This window comes from Triturus cristatus, chromosome 8 (genome assembly GCF_964204655.1).
Source record: "Triturus cristatus chromosome 8, aTriCri1.1, whole genome shotgun sequence".
NCBI lineage: Eukaryota > Metazoa > Chordata > Amphibia > Caudata > Salamandridae > Triturus > Triturus cristatus.
Genome location: NC_140591.1, coordinates 1,116,122,041 through 1,116,140,380, shown reverse-complemented (window position 1 = coordinate 1,116,140,380; position 18,340 = coordinate 1,116,122,041). Strand labels below are relative to the sequence as shown.

At 46.2% G+C, this 18,340-nt stretch overlaps 1 protein-coding gene across 1 annotated transcript in view; it reads left to right on the top strand.

Annotated features, from left to right (window-relative positions):
• The window catches only part of GRTP1 (growth hormone regulated TBC protein 1), a 691,802-nt gene that overhangs the window by 545,959 nt on the left and 127,503 nt on the right, over nucleotides 1–18,340 (top strand). Inside the window, exon 7 of the mRNA XM_085622700.1 lies at nucleotides 17,978–18,163. Within this exon, the coding sequence (XP_085478826.1) occupies nucleotides 17,978–18,163 (186 nt within the window). The remainder of the gene's footprint in view (nucleotides 1–17,977; nucleotides 18,164–18,340) is intronic.

Sequence of the window (18,340 nt, the reverse complement as noted above, 5' to 3'; positions counted from 1 at the left end):
CAGAATCGGACCATTTGCAAATGGAAAAGGCCCTTTTCTGATGCATGAACCCATTTCCATTTGAAAATATAGGTAATCACAATTTTTTGCGATTACCCAAATTGCAAATGCATTACAGATCAAACCTCACGAACAGAATGCTTTTCTCTGCCCTCTGTCTTGCATTATAGGTATATGGTTTGCATTTTAGGTATTTCATTACATACTACCTTTTTGATACTGGCGAGCATCTTGGTACTTAAATTTTTCTGTTAAAGGCATGGAGACAGTCTTCCAGTGCTTGTAATGATGGCCTAGAAGTGTATTCCTTGGCTTCCATGCTTTTAAACTAAGCCTAGAGTGAGGAGGCTGAGAGGAGGTGACCAATGGGCTGAATGTCCCAGCATCTGAACCCCTGAGGCCTCCAAGCAAAGGTCCGTGAGAGAAGGAGTGGGGAGACATGAGTTGGCTCGTGTTTTTTTTTCAACTGGGCAGACAGCTGGCAAAAGAGGCAGAGGCGACAGTAGCCGCGAGCCTCAGAGAGCTGGCTCAGGGGAGGGGTCAAGATTTGGAAGTTCAATAAATAAGAAATTGTGGCTGAGACACTCTGCTACGCAGAGCTGCAGCTATCAATGTAGCCGGTGCAGTGGTACCAAGGGTCAAGTGGTGTGAAATACCACTGCACCCCAATTGGGCTGTGTGGGAACTTTTTTAGGAGTTCCAAGAATTACTGGTCTCAGTTTGTATCAATCCGAGCCCTGACTAGTGGTTTCCAGGACTTCAATATAGACTCAAAACTGAGCACTAAGTACTCCCTTTTAGCACTTGACCCTCAGGGTAGCAAAGTCGAGTAGTGAAGGCTTTCTTAGGGGGTTACAGATTCATAGGTCAACACAACATCCTTCACAGATCAACAAATCCATGTTCAGCTAATGTTTAGTCTTTCGAGAAGAATTATTTTTACTTTATTCAAACTCTTGATTTCTCCCAAGGTGGTGTGTGAAATGAGGAAAGTCTAGTGGTGTCTACCAACCTGGTAGAGACTCCATATAGACAGTTACCTTCTCATTCTGCATTTCCCTACTACTAGGTTCTTCCCATGATGCATAGTGCCTTTATTTTCTGTTATGTTTAATTTTTTATGGCAGGCAGTGTCTGTTTGCGGCGTATCAGTGTGCAGTGCAGTTCGTGTGGTGAGCGGCACTCACTTCACAGAGTTGAGGAGGCAGGGGGTAATGCACGTCTGGCATTTGAGGTGGTGACATGATGTCATAGGTGAGCGCAGGCAGGACCAGTCCAATGCAGGTGTGGAGTTTCAGTGTTCGCAACTTTGTGAATCTTGTGATTCAGGATTTTTCTCTGGCCCACACACAAACCCACCAGCCAAACAAGCTTGGTGGCCATTACTGGTTGTCATGTGAGTACTTAGTCATTGATTCTGGCTTCTCTTTCAATCCAATTCCAGCACTCTGTTTTTTTTTCTTCTCGAGACCGCGATTGCAGTCAGAATATTTGCACTAACTTGTGGCTTCTTTGTAGCTTCGGATCTCAGGCAGATTTAAGTTCCAAAATAACCTCCTTCCACAGGAGTACACGGTCAGGTCACAGTGCTGAGACACTTTGGGGTATCCCGGGCCTCATCTTACAGAATGGTGCTGGTCCTTCCCTGATACTGCAGCGGACATCTTCGGCTCGTGCTGTCCTGGCTCCTTCATGGCCCCCACCTCCACTTATGAGTATTTTCCTTTTGTCTCATCACAGCAGAAACCTACAAGGGCACAAAAGAAGGGTATGCTGTCCCTGACAACTACTGCTAACCAGTGGGGGTAACCAGGGCCGGCTTTAGCATTGGTGGCGCCTGGTGCGACAATCCTTTTTGACCGCCTGCTCAGATTCTCTCACTACTACCAGGCAAAAGTGACCCTCATCTCTCCAATCAAAAGTTATTGATAAAAACAGCACCCCCCCGCTCCCCTTAGATCAGCGCCCTCTCCATAGGTCAGCGCCCAGTGCGCCCAGCCCTGTGGGTAACCTGTTCAGGAAACAATAGGGTAGGAAAGGCCAGAGGGAAACTCCCTAGCTTAGTAATTCGCAAACGTTTACAACCATGACCAGACTTTTGCGACCCGCCTACCTTTAATGGACACGTGGCAGGGTGATTTTATATTCTCATTTAGAGACTTCACATTTTCCATTGAAATGGCCACAAAGTTTGCACAGACCTACAATTGTACTGATAAAACTATATAGCACAAATGTGAGTAAATCTGGTTTCTGTGAATATTCATCACTTGTGCATCACCAAGTAAAGTGTCTTGCTTTGTTTTGATCCTATTAAAATCTCTGTTTCGAGTCCACTTCAGAATTGCAGAGAAAGTGTTACATTTTTTCTTTCCTAACTGCTGAATGTATATTTTTTATTTACAGGTATTTACATGTTTTTGTGTGTTGCCAAAAGAACAACCTACAGTCTTTCTTTTCACACTCCCTGTACTCCAGCGTGATTGTCACCTACTTCACTTTCAACACTCCTTTCACTTTGCAGTCAGATAAGGAAAAGTAATCACCAAACCCCATGCTAAAACAATGAATAGCAGTATGCCAAAAATCATATCCTGACATTTAACCTCTGCCTTTGAAGCATCCCAAATGTGACAAGATAAACACAGAATTTAAAAGCATCTTTATTTAATGCTCAGACTTTCCAAACCCACAAAAAATTAATTAGGTCTCAACCCACAGTATTGGAAGCTCTGCCCTAGCTTCAAAGGGTTCGCTGCCTCATTTCCTTATTATTCCTGAAATGTCCTGAGGACAGTTCTGCGATCCGCATCTTCTCCCTCCTTATTGGGTACCACTGAAGTGCAGCAAACGCAAAAGGTAACCCACGGTGGCTACAGCCACATATTGCATACATGCATCTTCCATTAATGCTGAATGTTACACCTACCCAACATCCACTTCGCACAGGGATGAGTGAAGGACACATTTGCAGGAGACTGACTGACCAGTTTATAAAGCAGGGGAGGTCAGTAGACAACTCTTCCCGAAAGGGACAAGTAAAAAGGACTGCCTTTCCACTAGAAACAATATATCTGCCACCACTGTCACTCCTCTACAGCCTGGTGAGATGATGGTAGTTGCACTCAACCAGAAGAGAGTGCACATGGTGTATCCCTCATGAGCACAGAGCCCTACCCTCTGTCTCAAATAGCATTACAGAAAGTACCTCAAGTGCTTTTCTAGGAGAATACGCTATCACTGGGAACTGTCACCATGATCTGCATGCACCTGTATACTGCGCATGTTACAAGAGAGCTAAGACTAACTGCTTAAATATTAATGCTGTTTGTTAAACAGAATGTAAAATGCATCCTATTATCTGATAGCCAGGAACAAAATGTATGTTACAATATGTTACCTTACAGTAAAACCGTTTAAATCTGTGGCTAAAGTAAGGTGTAAAAGTAACCCCTGCTGCTGGTCACCAACGATAACTAGTATGTACGTGCCACACTGCATTATCGTATTATGTGACATGCGGTAACACACTGCTCAAACCGCATGTATGTAATTCATGTTATCCATAATACCCTGTAATGTTATTGCCATAAACCTGACTACAATGTATGAGATAAAGACAATTGAAAAACAGTTTCAAACAAAAAAAGGGTGTAGAATAGCTTTTGTTCCATTTAGGAGCACACTGTCACAAATATATCACTAAAACCTGGTGTGGTAGCCACTGTCATTTGCAGACAGCATTTGCACAGGCATACACTTTTACTGGTAAAACTATATAGCGCACAAACTATAATGTCTTTCAAGGAATATTTGTGTCTTGATCCTCTTCCATCACAATTTGGAATTAGAAAAAAAGCGGTTAATTTGTACTTTCCTGTTAATTTATTTTGTAATATTTATACAGTTCAATGATGGGTATTTCAATTGTGTTGTGTGTTAGAAGAAAACGAAATCCTAAAGTCTTTCCTCCTACCAACAAGATTTTCAGAGTTCACTTTACAAAATTCACACACTTTGCAGTAAGCGAAAGTAAACAACAGTCTCCATAGTAAAAAGAATAAGCAGCAATCTGTTAGAAGACTAGACTGACATTTGACCTCTGACTTTGAACGTAAAGCAAATGTTACAAGATAAAAAATAAATGTGAAGACCTCTTTAATGCTCGCTCAGCTTCCCAACTCCAGCATGGTTATTTAGGTGCCCTGTCAGGGCTCAAGGGGCTATTGTAGTTGGGCCCCCTTCCCACTTCGGGTCACAGTACATTGCACCGACTGCACCACTCTTAGCTGCGCTCCTTGGGTGTACATAGATGTTTTATTTCTGAGATCCAAACTGTCTTGCAGTGCACCCTATGCCCCCTCTACGGCACCCAGACACCTTGTAGATAAACCTCATGTCCTTCAGAAGTCTGGTGTGACTTGAGATGCCCAGATAGGGATAATACGACGCTCAAGCAAAAATCATTGCCAGCGTCTCTACGAACAAATTTAATTCATCCTTGTACAAGATCAGCTTTCCATCACGAACTCCACCATCAATTGATGGCTGGGTTAAGTCACCCTAATTATTAATTTTAGAGCAGAATGTCCCACCAAGCTAACCCGGGAGGGAAGTCATGGCTGTTCACCACCCCCACACTGAAAAAGTTCAACTGGCTCGCACTCAGCGTCCGGTGTCCTATAAACGCTATTTAATTATTGAAGCTTACTAATAACCAGGTTGTTGTGTTTTTATTATCTTACTGTGGCCCTGCCATTCTCTTTGCCCATCCTAAGCTTCCTGTAGGTGCAGGGTGCCTGGCTTCATCCAGGTACCCCCTAGAAGTTGCTAGCAGCTTCCATGGAAGTGTCCTTGTGCTCTGTAGCTGGTTTTCTCATTGTGGCGCCTGCCTCCAATTTTGCCTGGTGTGTCCTTCAGGGTCAACAGCTTGGCTTTCTACTTGGTGCCCACTGGGACCACTTCAGGTGCTCTTTGGGTTATGTACTGGCTTCATCCATTGCAGAGTCACTCAGAATCTTTTGGAATATTTGATCAGTACTTCAGTTAGTGTTATGATTGTCTCCAGTTTGATTTTTTTTGCCTTGCCAATGGTCTTTTGGACTCCCAAACCACTTGTGCTGAAGAGTTCAGCAAGTTTTCTCTCACATCCTTACAGAATGTCCCCTGTTTGTATCAGGCAGTTCTTCCTCCATTGGGTTCCACCCCTTTCCCGAAGATTCCCACTGTATGGAGAGGCTTTGGAGGGATTACTCTGCAGTTTGTGTGCCACTCGTTCCGTGCAATACGGAGCCTGTTTTAAGATAATGCTAGCTTTTTTAGCAAGAGATTTCCCTTTTTCATTGGGCATATGGAGGGGCTTTTTTGATTGCAAACTAGGCACGTGAGCTTCTTCCTGATGTTACATGACTACCCCTGTTTTTTGTTTTTTTAAACGTTGACTACTATTGACTGTCATATTTATGGGACCCAGAAACCCTTCCCTTAATGTTTGATGTTTCCCATCACTCTGTTGCTTTTACACCTTGGGCTGTATCTGAGGAGCTAGGCGAGGGAACCTAACTTTACCTTTACTCTGCCTCAGATCTTATGGGAGCCTGTGCCTGGTGCTCCATTTCCATAGCTCCCTTTGATTTTGGAATATCAGTTCAGTGTTCTGTTCCTTCTTTGTTTGCACCTTCAGATCCACTTGTGATAAGTACTCTCATGTTTTAGTTAGTTATGACCTGGAGCACATGTTTCAGTTCCTGTGCACAAGTCGTAGGTGCTTAGTTGACCATATTTAGGTCTACCAGGTCAATGCTTCCTGGTATTATTCCATGGCCCAACTTCTTCTGTTCATACCCTTTGTTCTGGGAATTCCCCCCGACACAGCTGTGACATCTATCTATGATTTTGTAGCCACCCTCTGTTCTTATATAGAAAGGTGTCCTGCAAGGCGGTTTGTATTTTGCATCAAAACTTCTTCCACCCTCTGCAGTGCTATGGCCGCCCTTTGACTTACATTGGTTGACACCTTCTACAACAAGCTCTTTGCCTGATTCCCCCAATGTCGAAGTTTTGATTTACTTCTTGTGCTCAGTTGCTTGGTCTGTGGCCCAGTCTGTGAAATTAACTTGCAGTTGTTCTGGCAGGACTTTCGGTTGGGCTCCCTCTCTTGTTCATCCATCATGTCACTGTTCTGTGGTGTTCCCTTGTCTCCTTATTGGGTGATTTTGGGGCTAGTTTATTGACTCCTGTGAGAGTGAATCCTTATCTGGTGGGTGGCATGTCTGATCCTTCCTGATGGCTACCCCTGGTCACAACCTCTCAATCCAGGAATGTTTAGGAGCTTGACCTGACAAATACCTTTCAAGCTGAAGCTAGATTTCCTAAGCACTGTGCTTCCTCACAGATTCTGGAGTTATCGAAAGTTACGACAGCATATGATTCTCTGTCTGCATGTGAAAAATAGTTATTTTGCCTTTAGACTTGATGAGGACTGGCCTAGATATGACTAGTGGCTGCTGTGGTCTTTATCTCTAGCATACTTCTCTCTTCCTTCCCAGTGACTCCTTCATTGGCATTGGCACATCCCTTATAGATTGAGCTAAAGATTTTTCGATAGTCACTATTCTATTTTCACCTATTCAGTCGAGCTCCGCCCTGTGTGATGTAAGGACCAAGGCCAGGCGGTGTGAGGTTCTGTCGTCTTCCCTGGTTTATGTTACTCTGAGTGGCACAGCAGGCCACAAATCGTGACACCAAACCTGGTCCATCCCCAAGTTATTCTTGGAGTTACCAGCACTACCTGGAAGACCCTTTTAATTAGGCCTCTCTTTGCAGTAGCCTGGTCCTTGTATAGGGCATTCCTGTTCCAGTACTGATCCTCTTGCCCCAGTAGCTCTAGGCACCATGAGACGAGGTAACTAATTAGATGCAGTCCCTACTACTGGCATGGTGTGTAGTCCCCGTGTCTGATTGGTTTCTATGATTTCAGTCTTTAACTCATTTTTATAAAGCATTTGTATGGGTGCTGTTTGGATTCTTATCCTTTGACTTTTCAGAGACTCTGATTGCACCCCTCAAATCAGCGTGGTCACAGTTGAAGCTTCAGTAAACAATTTTTGGAACTCTCTGCATTTTCTACAGCAGGATCTTTCTCCAAAGCAGCTAAAGTTTGGGTTTGGATGTCTCTTTCTCCCTTCTTATTTTGATTTGTTTCAGAAGAACTTCTCCATTTTGTGGCTATGTTATCTGAAGTGCCTCCTGGGAGCCAGGAGATTATTTCTTCTCCTCCTCTTCATCGGATCCTGCTTCTGGGCATGGAGAAAGGATCTTCTCAGTCTCTTTACTCTAATTAGATTTCTATGTGACTATGGAGGATGTGGACATTTACATTTATTAGAAATATTCTGTACTATGTGTACTTTAATCAGTTTAGCATGCCATCCGGAACTTACTGAACGTCTGTGAAGGGGCTACTATGGCTGGGCATCTTATGAGTTACTCCTTTGCGGTTCACGCTCCTGCTTCTGTGCCCCTTGAGTCTTCAAGCAACAGCTTCATTGGTTTCCCTTGGAAGCAGGTGAAGAGGGAATCTGTTATCAATGCACATGCCACCCTTGCAAAGCCTTCCTAAATTTGAACGCCTTTAGTACATTCGATATACGCTCATAAGAACTCCCGCTGCCTGACTGGAAACAACACCATAACGTCATTTATTGAACCTCTAATTTACTATACGCTCAGAGAACTCACGCTACCTGACTGGAAGCAGAACCATCGTGTCGCCACTTGAATCCCCATTTCCAGGCATGAGGTTGAACGACACCGCTTAATTGACTAAGGTTCACCTTTCTCTTCCCCTCCTACTTTTCAGATTGCTCACTATATGTCCTGAAGATGATCTTAATTAACTAAAAGATCGAAACGCCGGAGACCCTCACAACAGGAACCCCTTCCATTGTGCATACTCATTTGGAGTTCCTTTTCTGTTGTCATTGTGATGTTATGTTTTTTAGTTCACCCTCACTCTGTCACAATACGCACTTTGTCACTTATGTGAGCACCTGATAATACTTTGAAATACCAATGTAAACCAATGGAAAATAAATCATATATGTTTCCCTACAATCTTGCTCCCAATATGATTAATTGTCTAGTCTAAATTGACTGTACATTCCAACCCACCCCCCCCCCTGGGATTTTTTACTGTGGACCTAGTGAGGCCAACCCTGAACCATTGTACTCTTCAAACACATTATAACCCCAGGTTCGCATTTCGGGGTACCCTTGTTCTCCTACACTTCCTAAATTCGAAGGCTGAACTCCTATATATGCTATCATTGGAAAGTTAAGTTGATTGCTTTTATTGTGATGCTTATATGTCGCAATTGGTGTACAGTAATAGACTGTGAGTTTATTTACTTTGAGGGCTTTGCTGTCCTTTCAAGACTCCCTGTTCAGGATCCTAATATTTAGGGACGTCCTACTATTTAGGGACGGGGGGCCTCCTGAATTCTGTCTTCTTCCTGAGCCTGGATTGGACTTCCTCTCTACGTTTTTCTAGACCAGCACTTTCTCTGCAGAGTGATAGCCCTCGCAGGTGAAGGGGAGTTCCTTCTCAGCTCCGGGAAGTATCCCTCTCTGTGTTTTTCACTCCTATTTTTAGGCCATGGCTACTGGTTCAGGCCCCTGATTTGTCTGATACACACACTTGTGGAGAGTGGGGTTCGAGGTCTACCGTTCTCCATAGCAGTGCAGAAGCTTCCTTGATCTTTGTCTTAGTACGTGGACTGTTGGCCTCCTTTTGTCTGGCATGTTACATGGGGGGGGGGGGGGGAGTAGCTTCGAATTTAAAGAGGTTTTCTTCTCTGTTTTTTTTCTGTAGTACCATACAAACATATCAGGTCGTCACAAATATAAAGCAATTTGCAATTATTCAAACACATAGTGCAGGCGTCTGAAAAATTAATATGGGTAAAACCATACTGTACAGACAGCAGCACAGATAAATAGGTAAATTGGTATGAATAAGTCTGACAGGTAAACGGAGATGTTCCTTCTGCAATGTCACATAATTCTCGCAAAACGGTGCATTCACGGATCAGAGAAAATTCATATTGATTGTGTGTTGTCAGAAGGGGCTAATGTGAGAAGGTAGTCCCTCAATGGTTGCCAAATATCTTGGGGTCTGGAGGAGGGTGGCTGTAGGGCTGGGTAGAGCTCACTGTTTGTTTTGCAGTATATTAGACTTTTGATCCACATTTCCGTGGTTGGTGAGTGTTTGTTTCCCCAGTGTATAGGAATTTCTCTTTTGCCAAGGAATAGGACAATGGATACAAAGCAGCGCAATGATTTAGGTCTATCCTGGACATCGCCCAATATAGCTAACGGGGCAAGGGCTCAATAGAAAATTGTGTCACACGCAAGTGTAGTGAAAATGTCTCGCCAATACGATGCAATCTTATTACAGGTCCACGTCATGTGGGCAAAGTCTGCCAAAGGGGTTTGGCATTTGGGAACATGTGAGATAGTTTGTCCGGAGTAACATCTGCAAGCCATAAAATGTTTTATAATGTAGTAGCTTATGACGATGATTGAAAGATATTAAACGTGTTTGCACACAGTATGCATACCATTTTTGATCGGGAAAGGAGTATCTTAGGTCTTTTTCCCAGGCAGCCCTCAGTTTAGAGTCACGGGTAGGTAACAGAGATAAGCTGGCACAGTATAGTTTCAAAATTAAATAGTTCCTGTCTGAATCCGTGATAATCTGTGTCCGAGGTGGGAATTCATCCGGCTCTAGCATATAGGTTGGAACCTGAGCTCTAGGTGCTCCCTGAAGACGCTGCGGGACATAGTGATCCATTTGGAGGGGGGCGTCTTGAAAGCCTGCATCTTCTGTGCAGGAGAATATATACCCATTAGGGAAGAGATCTCCAAATGTATGCAATGAATATCTCGAAAGGGTGCGCTGGACCAATGTTTCTTGTGAAATTGGCAACCAGGGGTTGGCAGCTAGGGGAATCTCGGGGGAGTACACTAAGTGACCACCCGTCATCCGGATCAGTCTCTTCCAGGCCCAGCTAGTTGTGGGCACTGTCTGAATATCGTGTGGGTCTCGCGGTAATCCAGTCAGTAATAATACTGCCAATGGTGTTGTATCAGTTAAGTGCTATCTCAGGTTTAGCATTTGGACATCTGGATGATGCCAATGTGGGGCAAAGCTGCACTGTGCTACCAAATAGTAGAGATGTATATTGGGGACTCCGAAGCCACCACGTTCGTACGGGAGAACTAGAGTATCCAACCCAATCCACGGCTGCTTACCCCTATAGATAAGTTATGTTAAAATAGTGCAAACTGTTGCAAAAAATGCATTTGTTAATGGAATAGGAATATTATGAAAGTGGTACAGAAATTGGGGAAATACCACCATTTTAATGATAGCTATGCGTCCCGCCATGGAAAGAGGGAGCCGGAGCCATCGTTCGACCCAAGTGGTCAACTTATCCACTGCTGGGCCATAGTTACGGTGTAAAATTTGGTCCTTATCACTATGGATATATATCCCCTAATATCTGGCAGAAGTATCGCACCATGTCAATGGAAATTCTCTCCCCTTCTCCATAACTTCAGGCCTAAGCATATTTCCCAAGATAATGAGCTTCTCTTTCTGCTGACTCCTTAAAGTCAGCTAGTAAGGCTGCCCGGCTCTGTAAATAATTCGGAGTATGGTGTAGTGTCTGGGACTGATCTAGCCAGTTGCGCAACACCGATTGGGCTCACCGGGCTTCAGCCCCACCCATTGTTTGTGTCAGCCCGGGCTGAGACAGCTTCGTGGGCTGGCGACCCTCTAATTGCAGCCGCACCCGAGTACTTTGCAGGTCTTTCAAAGATCATTTACTTGTTAATGAGGCTTTTGTTGTGTTTTCACCCCTTCTTAGAGCCACTCTGCCTATGGCTGGAAGAATTAGCTTCCCCCAAAATCATTTTCAGCCCCCTCCGAAATTTGGCTCTAGTTGCACGCCTGGATGTAGCGCTGCTAACTCTGCCTCTATTCGGGATAGGGCACTACGCAGATTCCTCAGTATCCCTGCGTGTTTGGAGATACAAGTTCCTCACATGTATGCCTTAAAGGTTTCCCACAGGGTGGCCCAGGAGGTGACAGTTTCCTTATTTAATTCAAATATTCAATCATTCCGCTCAAAAGAGGTCATCCTAGAAGGCCATGTTTGGAAATCGCCACTGTCTTTCAACACCGCCCATTCTAGGAATGCACAGCTTCAATACTACAGGGGAGTGGTCTGACAATGTACAGGGGAGGTGTGTGATGGAGTTAGTGCAGGGTGTGAGTGTGGTCGTAAGAAGCCATTAGTCTAAACTTGTCCAAGTATTATGTTGTGTCGAGTGAAATGTAAACGCAGATTGGTGAGGGTACTGTTGGTGCTAAGCATCAATCGGTGTGTGCACGTCAGAGTTCTTGCGGAATGCAACAAGAGTGGGGTTTACTGATCGAGACGTACTCGTTATCTAATGCTGGGTTTAGCAGCATGTTACAATCGCCTTCCATACGAATAGGATCTGCATTGATTAGATCAATCTGCACCTGTAGGTTTTGGAAGAATTCTGGACTGTCAGTATTTGGCACATAAATATTTACCAATAGTACACTATAACCCAGCAAGTGGCCAGCTACTAAAAGATACCCGCCCTCCATGTCAGTGGATAGCTGGAATGGCAATTGTTTATGTATAAAGATAGACACTCCCCTTCTTTAAGTCCTGTAACTAGAAAAGAAGCGATGCGTCCCACATACAGATGCAAATGTGGGTGATAGACTGGGGGACAGTTGAGTCTCTCGTAAACAAACAGTATCGACATTGTGGCGTTGTAGAAACTGGAGCACTTGTTTACCCTTGCACAAATCATTCAGACCCCTATGTTCCAGGTCATAAGGGTGATGTCTGAGAATGGGTGGACATTAGTGTGTAGTGACATTGAGTAGTAATAGCAAAAATGAATGTATGTAAAGTGAGTGATATGGTCCAAACTTAGAACAGTGAATCAGGAACTTCAAACAAACGAAAAAATCCTCATATATCTCATACCCGCCTCCCCCTCCCATACCTGGCAGACCTTCGCCATGTAAAACCCAACCACACCAGAATTTCAAAAGACAATCCCTCTAACCATTGGGTGGTAACAAATTGACATATATGTGTATACCACATGGGAGTTGGCAGCTCCACGTCGGGTCCCCATACCTTGTAGGAAAGGATAAAGAATAAAACACTTCTATCTATCAGGAAAACACTTTCTGAATGAGCAAAAAATACAGTCATTTGTAAAGGTTCAATGTATGTGTGTCACCAGTTCCTGCAATGAATCAGTATAAGCATGCCAAACTCTAGGACATCAACCAGTAGAAAAGAGATCCACGCTGGCACTAGAATGGATGTCTGGTGGTGGCATTACCAAGGAGTCACACCGCTATGAGGATTGTTCTTCGGAATATTGTCGACAAAAAGTCCACATCAGTTGGATTGTCAAACAGATGCAGTTTACTATTCACCTCCACTCTAAGACACAATGGGTATTTCATGCCATAACGAAGTCCCAAGTTGTGGAGTGTAGCCTTGACGCCAGTATACTTGTGGCGCGCCTCCTGGAACATTGCAGTAAAGTCCGGAAACAAGGAGATGGCAGATCCCTGCCAGTTCAATGGGCCTTTTTCTCTATCCAGACGTAGAGCAGTGTCTCGGTTTTTGAAGTTTAACAATCGAGCAATGAGTGACCTCGGTGGGCATCCCAGATTTGGGCGTGAACCAAACAAGCGGTAAACCATCTCAACCACGAAGGTTGGCTTGATAGTCTTTGCCTAACATGTTGGTCAATAGTCGCTCGACAAACTGATCCAGGGGGCCAGTATTAGTAAATTCAGGTATTCCGAAGATAAAGATATTATTCCGCCTGCTCCTTGCCTCCAAATCCTCATTTTTCATTGCTACTGTCTTCATGAGTCTTTCCAAGTGATCAAATTATTTTGCTGTTTGAGCCACTTCATCTGCCAGATTTGACACCCTCCCTTAAGCAGTGTCAAGCCTACTACGCTCATTGTAGTCAAGATGCTCGCCCATCTCGTCTAATCTTTCATCTAAAGTGTTGAATCGGCCATCTGAGATCGTAAGCCTGATCAGAGCTCCCTCATGAGTGCTAGTCTGCGAGGTAGCTCCCGCATCTGAAGTAACACGCCCCTCAGCCATCGCCTGATTCTGTGTAGTGCCAGGAGGCTTCGACTTACCAAAGGTTAATCAGCTCTGTTTAGGGTCTCCTCAAACCATAACTTGTGTGTAGCAGGGCACGGAGTGGAAATCAGGTCCAAGCAACTATTTGCGCCCTCTGTTAGTATTTTTCCGCTCAGCTCAGTAATGCTGCACCAATCAAGAGCACAGGCAGAAGACTAATGTGGTGTTTATAGTGGTGCTGATGGCAACCTCTGCAAAGCGTAAGGAGGTAACCACCATTTCTCAGAGGAAAGACCCACAACTTCCTGCCCTGGAGCAGTTCACAAGTGGGGGCAGGAGGGGGTGCAGAGCTACCAATGGTCACAAGCAAGTAGCTTATGGTGGTATAGACTTCTCGCCTGTCCTAGCAGGTAGGAGCGGCCCCACAGCTAGGGCACATGCAAGCTAAGCACCTGGGTCTGAGGAGTAGGTTCCTGGGGTCAAGCTATGCTCATTGTAAAACTCCTTGCCAGAGCTTATGCAGCCAGGTCAGTGGTGACCGGTGGGATCGCCAATGCATTGCAGGATGGGTAGCTAACAAAGGGTGAGAGCGTCAAGCCCATGGGTCACACGTAGACCTTCATCCCCCCATGCATTGTGCACTGAGGCAGCTGGCCCCGCAAGAGTCTTCGATTGGGCCAGGTGCTGGGCTGCAGCTGAAGAATAGGCCCTGGCCCGCACAGCGGTAGGTGTGGATGGCAAGGTCCGGAGCACAGGTCCAGTCATGTTCAAATGACACCCAGTGCCAGTGAAGATTGTCAGCATATGCAGGAGGAGTTAGCAGTGTGTACAGGGAGTAAGCAAGGTGAGCAGTAGGCAGCAGGCCAGCTAGACATGACCCGATGGGCAACTCCCCATGCTCACACACGGCCCCTGTCACCTCTGGGCCTCCGGGAAGACCTCGGGCCAGCCTTCACTGGTTTCTGTGTGTTGTTTACCAGCACATATCCCACTTGACTATTGGGCCAGGCTCCTCATCTCCTCTCATTACAGCCGCAAGAACCTCAGGTGGGTTGCCATCCTGGCACCGCAGCAGCAGGGCCCCGGGTGGGCGTCACTCCCGCAGCACAGACCTCCGCAGTCAGTGGAATCAATCTGCGGGCCGGTGGGTGGAGGTGGGGAGGTCACACTACATGGCACCGCAATCTGACGCTTTATCTGAACACCCAGGCAGCGCAATGCAGTTCCTCGGAGACCACAACAGCGTAGATCTCAAGCGTCCCCACCGTGAAGCCAGATTAGAGCGAGTGCCTAGCCAACTCCCCAGACATCTCGGGTTGCCATCTGCAGTGTCCCGCTGCCCCTCTTCACCTCAGGATGGTCCCAGGTATGGCGCCAAAATGTGCAGTTAATTGGCTATCGTGGATGGCAGCGTTTTGGTCGGTTTATGGCTAGGATGACCGGGATTCCGGCGGAGCTTCAACTTTGTGCCACCAGTACAGTCCGCGGCTTGGCCACGCCGTCCTTTTCTGCATCTGTTAGTTGGGGGCGCTTTTGTAGTTCTCCCGTGAGACAGGATGAAAGGAGACTGTGCATTCCAGTAAATACAAGTCACACCCTGTTGTGATTTATGCATTAAGTCAGACGGCTAACCACCTACTCCTCTCCTATGAAAATAGCCTTTGCCTCATTTTGGTGATGAACCAGTAGAAAAGAGATCCGTGCTGGCACTAGAATGGATGTCTGGTAGTGACATTACCAAGGAGTCACACCACTATGAGGATTGTTCTTCGGAATATTGTCGACAAAAAGTCCACATCAGTTGGATTGTCAAACAGATGCAGTTTACTATTCACCTCCACTCTAAGACACAATGGGTATTTCATGCCATAACGAAGTCCCAAGTTGTGGAGTGTAGCCTTGACGCCAGTATACTTGTGGCGCGCCTCCTGGAACATTGCAGTAAAGTCCGGAAACAAGGAGATGGCAGATCCCTGCCAGTTCAATGGGCCTTTTTCTCTAGCCAGACGTAGAGCAGTGTCTCGGTTTTTGAAGTTTAACAATCAAGCAATGAGTGACCTCGGTGGGCATCCCAGATTTGGGCGTGAACCAAACAAGCGGTAAACCATCTCAACCACGAAGGTTGGCTTGATAGTCTTTGCCTAACATGTTGGTCAATAGTCGCTCGACAAACTGATCCAGGGGGCCAGTATTAGTAAATTCAGGTATTCCTAAGATACAGATATTATTCCGCCTGCTCCTTGCCTCCAAATCCTCATTTTTCATTGCTACTGTCTTCATGAGTCTTTCCAAATGATCAAATTATTTTGCTGTTTGAGCCACTTCATCTGCCAGATTTGACACCCTCCCTTAAGCAGTGTCAAGCCAACTACGCTCATTGTAGTCAAGATGCTCGCCCATCCCGTCTAATCTTTCATCTAAAGTGTTGAATCGGCCATCTGAGATCGTAAGCCTGATCAGAGCTCCCTCATGAGTGCTAGTCTGCGAGGTAGCTCCCGCATCTGAAGTAACACGCCCCTCAGCCATCGCCTGATTCTGTGTAGTGCCAGGAGGCTTCGACTTACCAAAGGTTAATCAGCTCTGTTTAGGGTCTCCTCAAACCATAACTTGTGTGTAGCAGGGCACGGAGTGGAAATCAGGTTCAAGCAACTATTTGCGCCCTCTGTTAGTATTTTTCCGCTCAGCTCAGTAATGCTGCACCAATCAAGAGCACAGGCAGAAGACTAATGTGGTGTTTATAGTGGTGCTGATGGCAACCTCTGCAAAGCGTAAGGAGGTAACCACCATTTCTCAGAGGAAAGACCCACAACTTCCTGCCCTGGAGCATTTCACAAGTGGGGGCAGGAGGGGGTGCAGAGCTACCAATGGTCACAAGCAAGTAGCTTATGGTGGTATAGACTTCTCGCCTGTCCTAGCAGGTAGGAGCGGCCCCACAGCTAGGGCACATGCAAGCTAAGCACCTGGGTCTGAGGAGTAGGTTCCTGGGGTCAAGCTATGCTCATTGTAAAACTCCTTGCCAGAGCTTATGCAGCCAGGTCAGTGGTGACTGGTGGGATCGCCAATGCATTGCAGGATGGGTAGCTAACAAAGGGTGAGAGCGTCAAGCCCATGGGTCACACGTAGACCTTCATCCCCCCATGCATTGTGCACTGAGGCACCTGGCCCCGCAAGAGTCTTCGATTGGGCCAGGTGCTGGGCTGCAGCTGAAGAATAGGCCCTGGCCCGCACAGCGGTAGGTGTGGATGGCAAGGTCCGGAGCACAGGTCCAGTCATGTTCAAATGTCACCCAGTGCCAGTGAAGATTGTCAGCAGATGCAGGAGGAGTAAGCAGTGTGTGCAGGGAGTAAGCAAGGTGAGCAGTAGGCAGCAGGCCAGCTAGACATGACCTGATGGGCAACTCCCCATGCTCACACGCGGCCCCTGTCACCTCTGGGCCTCCGGGAAGACCTCGGGCCAGCCTTCACTGGTTTCTGTGTGTTGTTCACCAGCACATATCCCACTTGACTATTGGGCCAGGCTCCTCATCTCCTCTCATTACAGCCGCAAGAACCTCAGGTGGGTTGCCATCCTGGCACCGCAGCAGCAGGGCCCCGGGTGGGCGTCACTCCCGCAGCACAGACCTCCGCAGTCGGTGGAGTCAATCTGCGGGGCGGTGGGTGGAGGTGGGGGGGTCACACTGCATGGCACCGCAATCTGACGCTTTATCTGAACACCCAGGCAGCGCAATGCAGTTCCTCGGAGACCACAACAGCGTAGATCTCAAGCGTCCCCACCGTGAAGCCAGATTAGAGCGAGTGCCTAGCCAACTCCCCAGACATCTCGGGTTGCCATCTGCAGTGTCCCGCTGCCCCTCTTCACCTCAGGATGGTCCCAGGTATGGCGCCAAAATGTGCAGTTAATTGGCTATCGTGGATGGCAGCGTTTAGTTCGGTTTATGGCTAGGATGACCGGGATTCCGGCGGAGCTTCAACTTCGTGCCCCCAGTACAGTCCGCGGCTTGGCCACGCCGTCCTTTTCTGCATCTGTTAGTTGGAGGCGCTTTTGTAGTTCTCCCGTGAGACAGGATGAAAGGAGACTGTGCATTCCAGTAAATATAAGTCACACCCTGTTGTGATTTATGCATTAAGTCAGATGGCTAACCACCTACTCCTCTCCTATGAAAATAGCCTTTGCCTCATTTTGGTGATGAATAGTGACGAGGGATCTGGAAACCTGGGCCTGGCGGAGGGCAGTGTCCTTGTGCCTCTTTTTTGTGCAGGTGCGCAGGCCTGACTTTTGAAACTTTTTTTGTGCCAGGCAAAAATGATATATGTTCTGCAGCATAATGGTCTTAACGCCGGTTAAACGAGACCCAAGACTACTAGCAGTAGGAAGGGGGGTGCGGTGGGTGCCGCTGCCCCGGGTGTCATCACTGAGGGGGGTGACAAAATGTCTAAAAATATGTGTTTTAAACACATATTTTTGCCATTTTGCCAAGCCGGGGGTGACAAGAAATTTTCCACACACAGTACCACCTGACCTTGCTACGCCACTGACTACTAGTGAGTACCTTGTTTATCCACTCAAAACGTTTTGGACCTAAATTTTCATAAATGTGTTTTGATAATGTTTTACTTTTGAAACTCCTATGCTCTAGTATACTCTATTATATAGTTCGGCGAAGCGTGTTTAAATTGTAAAAAATATTTATAAGGATTCCGTGGTGTTGGATTTTTTGAGAATGTGCACTCTTTCATTTTCCACAGACAGTGCTGCGAGTCTGGGACTGCTTGTTCTTCGAGGGATCCAAACTCCTCTTTCGAGTGGCCTTAACATTAATCAAACGGCACCAGGCTTTCATCTTGGAGGCAAAAAACTTTCCTGATGTCTGTGAAAAATTTAAAGCAATCACGAAGGGATCTTTTGTCACGGATTGTCACATGTTCATGCAGGTGAATTTATTTATACTTTCATTGTCATCCGAGTGTTGTCCGATTTGTTTATTAATAATCAAAAATATTAAGGCAACCGGCGTTTGCTTCTGGCCGGACCCCTAAATGTCATGCTTCTGCTGACTATTAATGTCTGTCCTTGACAGGAAAAAGTCTTCGAGCCACATGCCTCAAGCA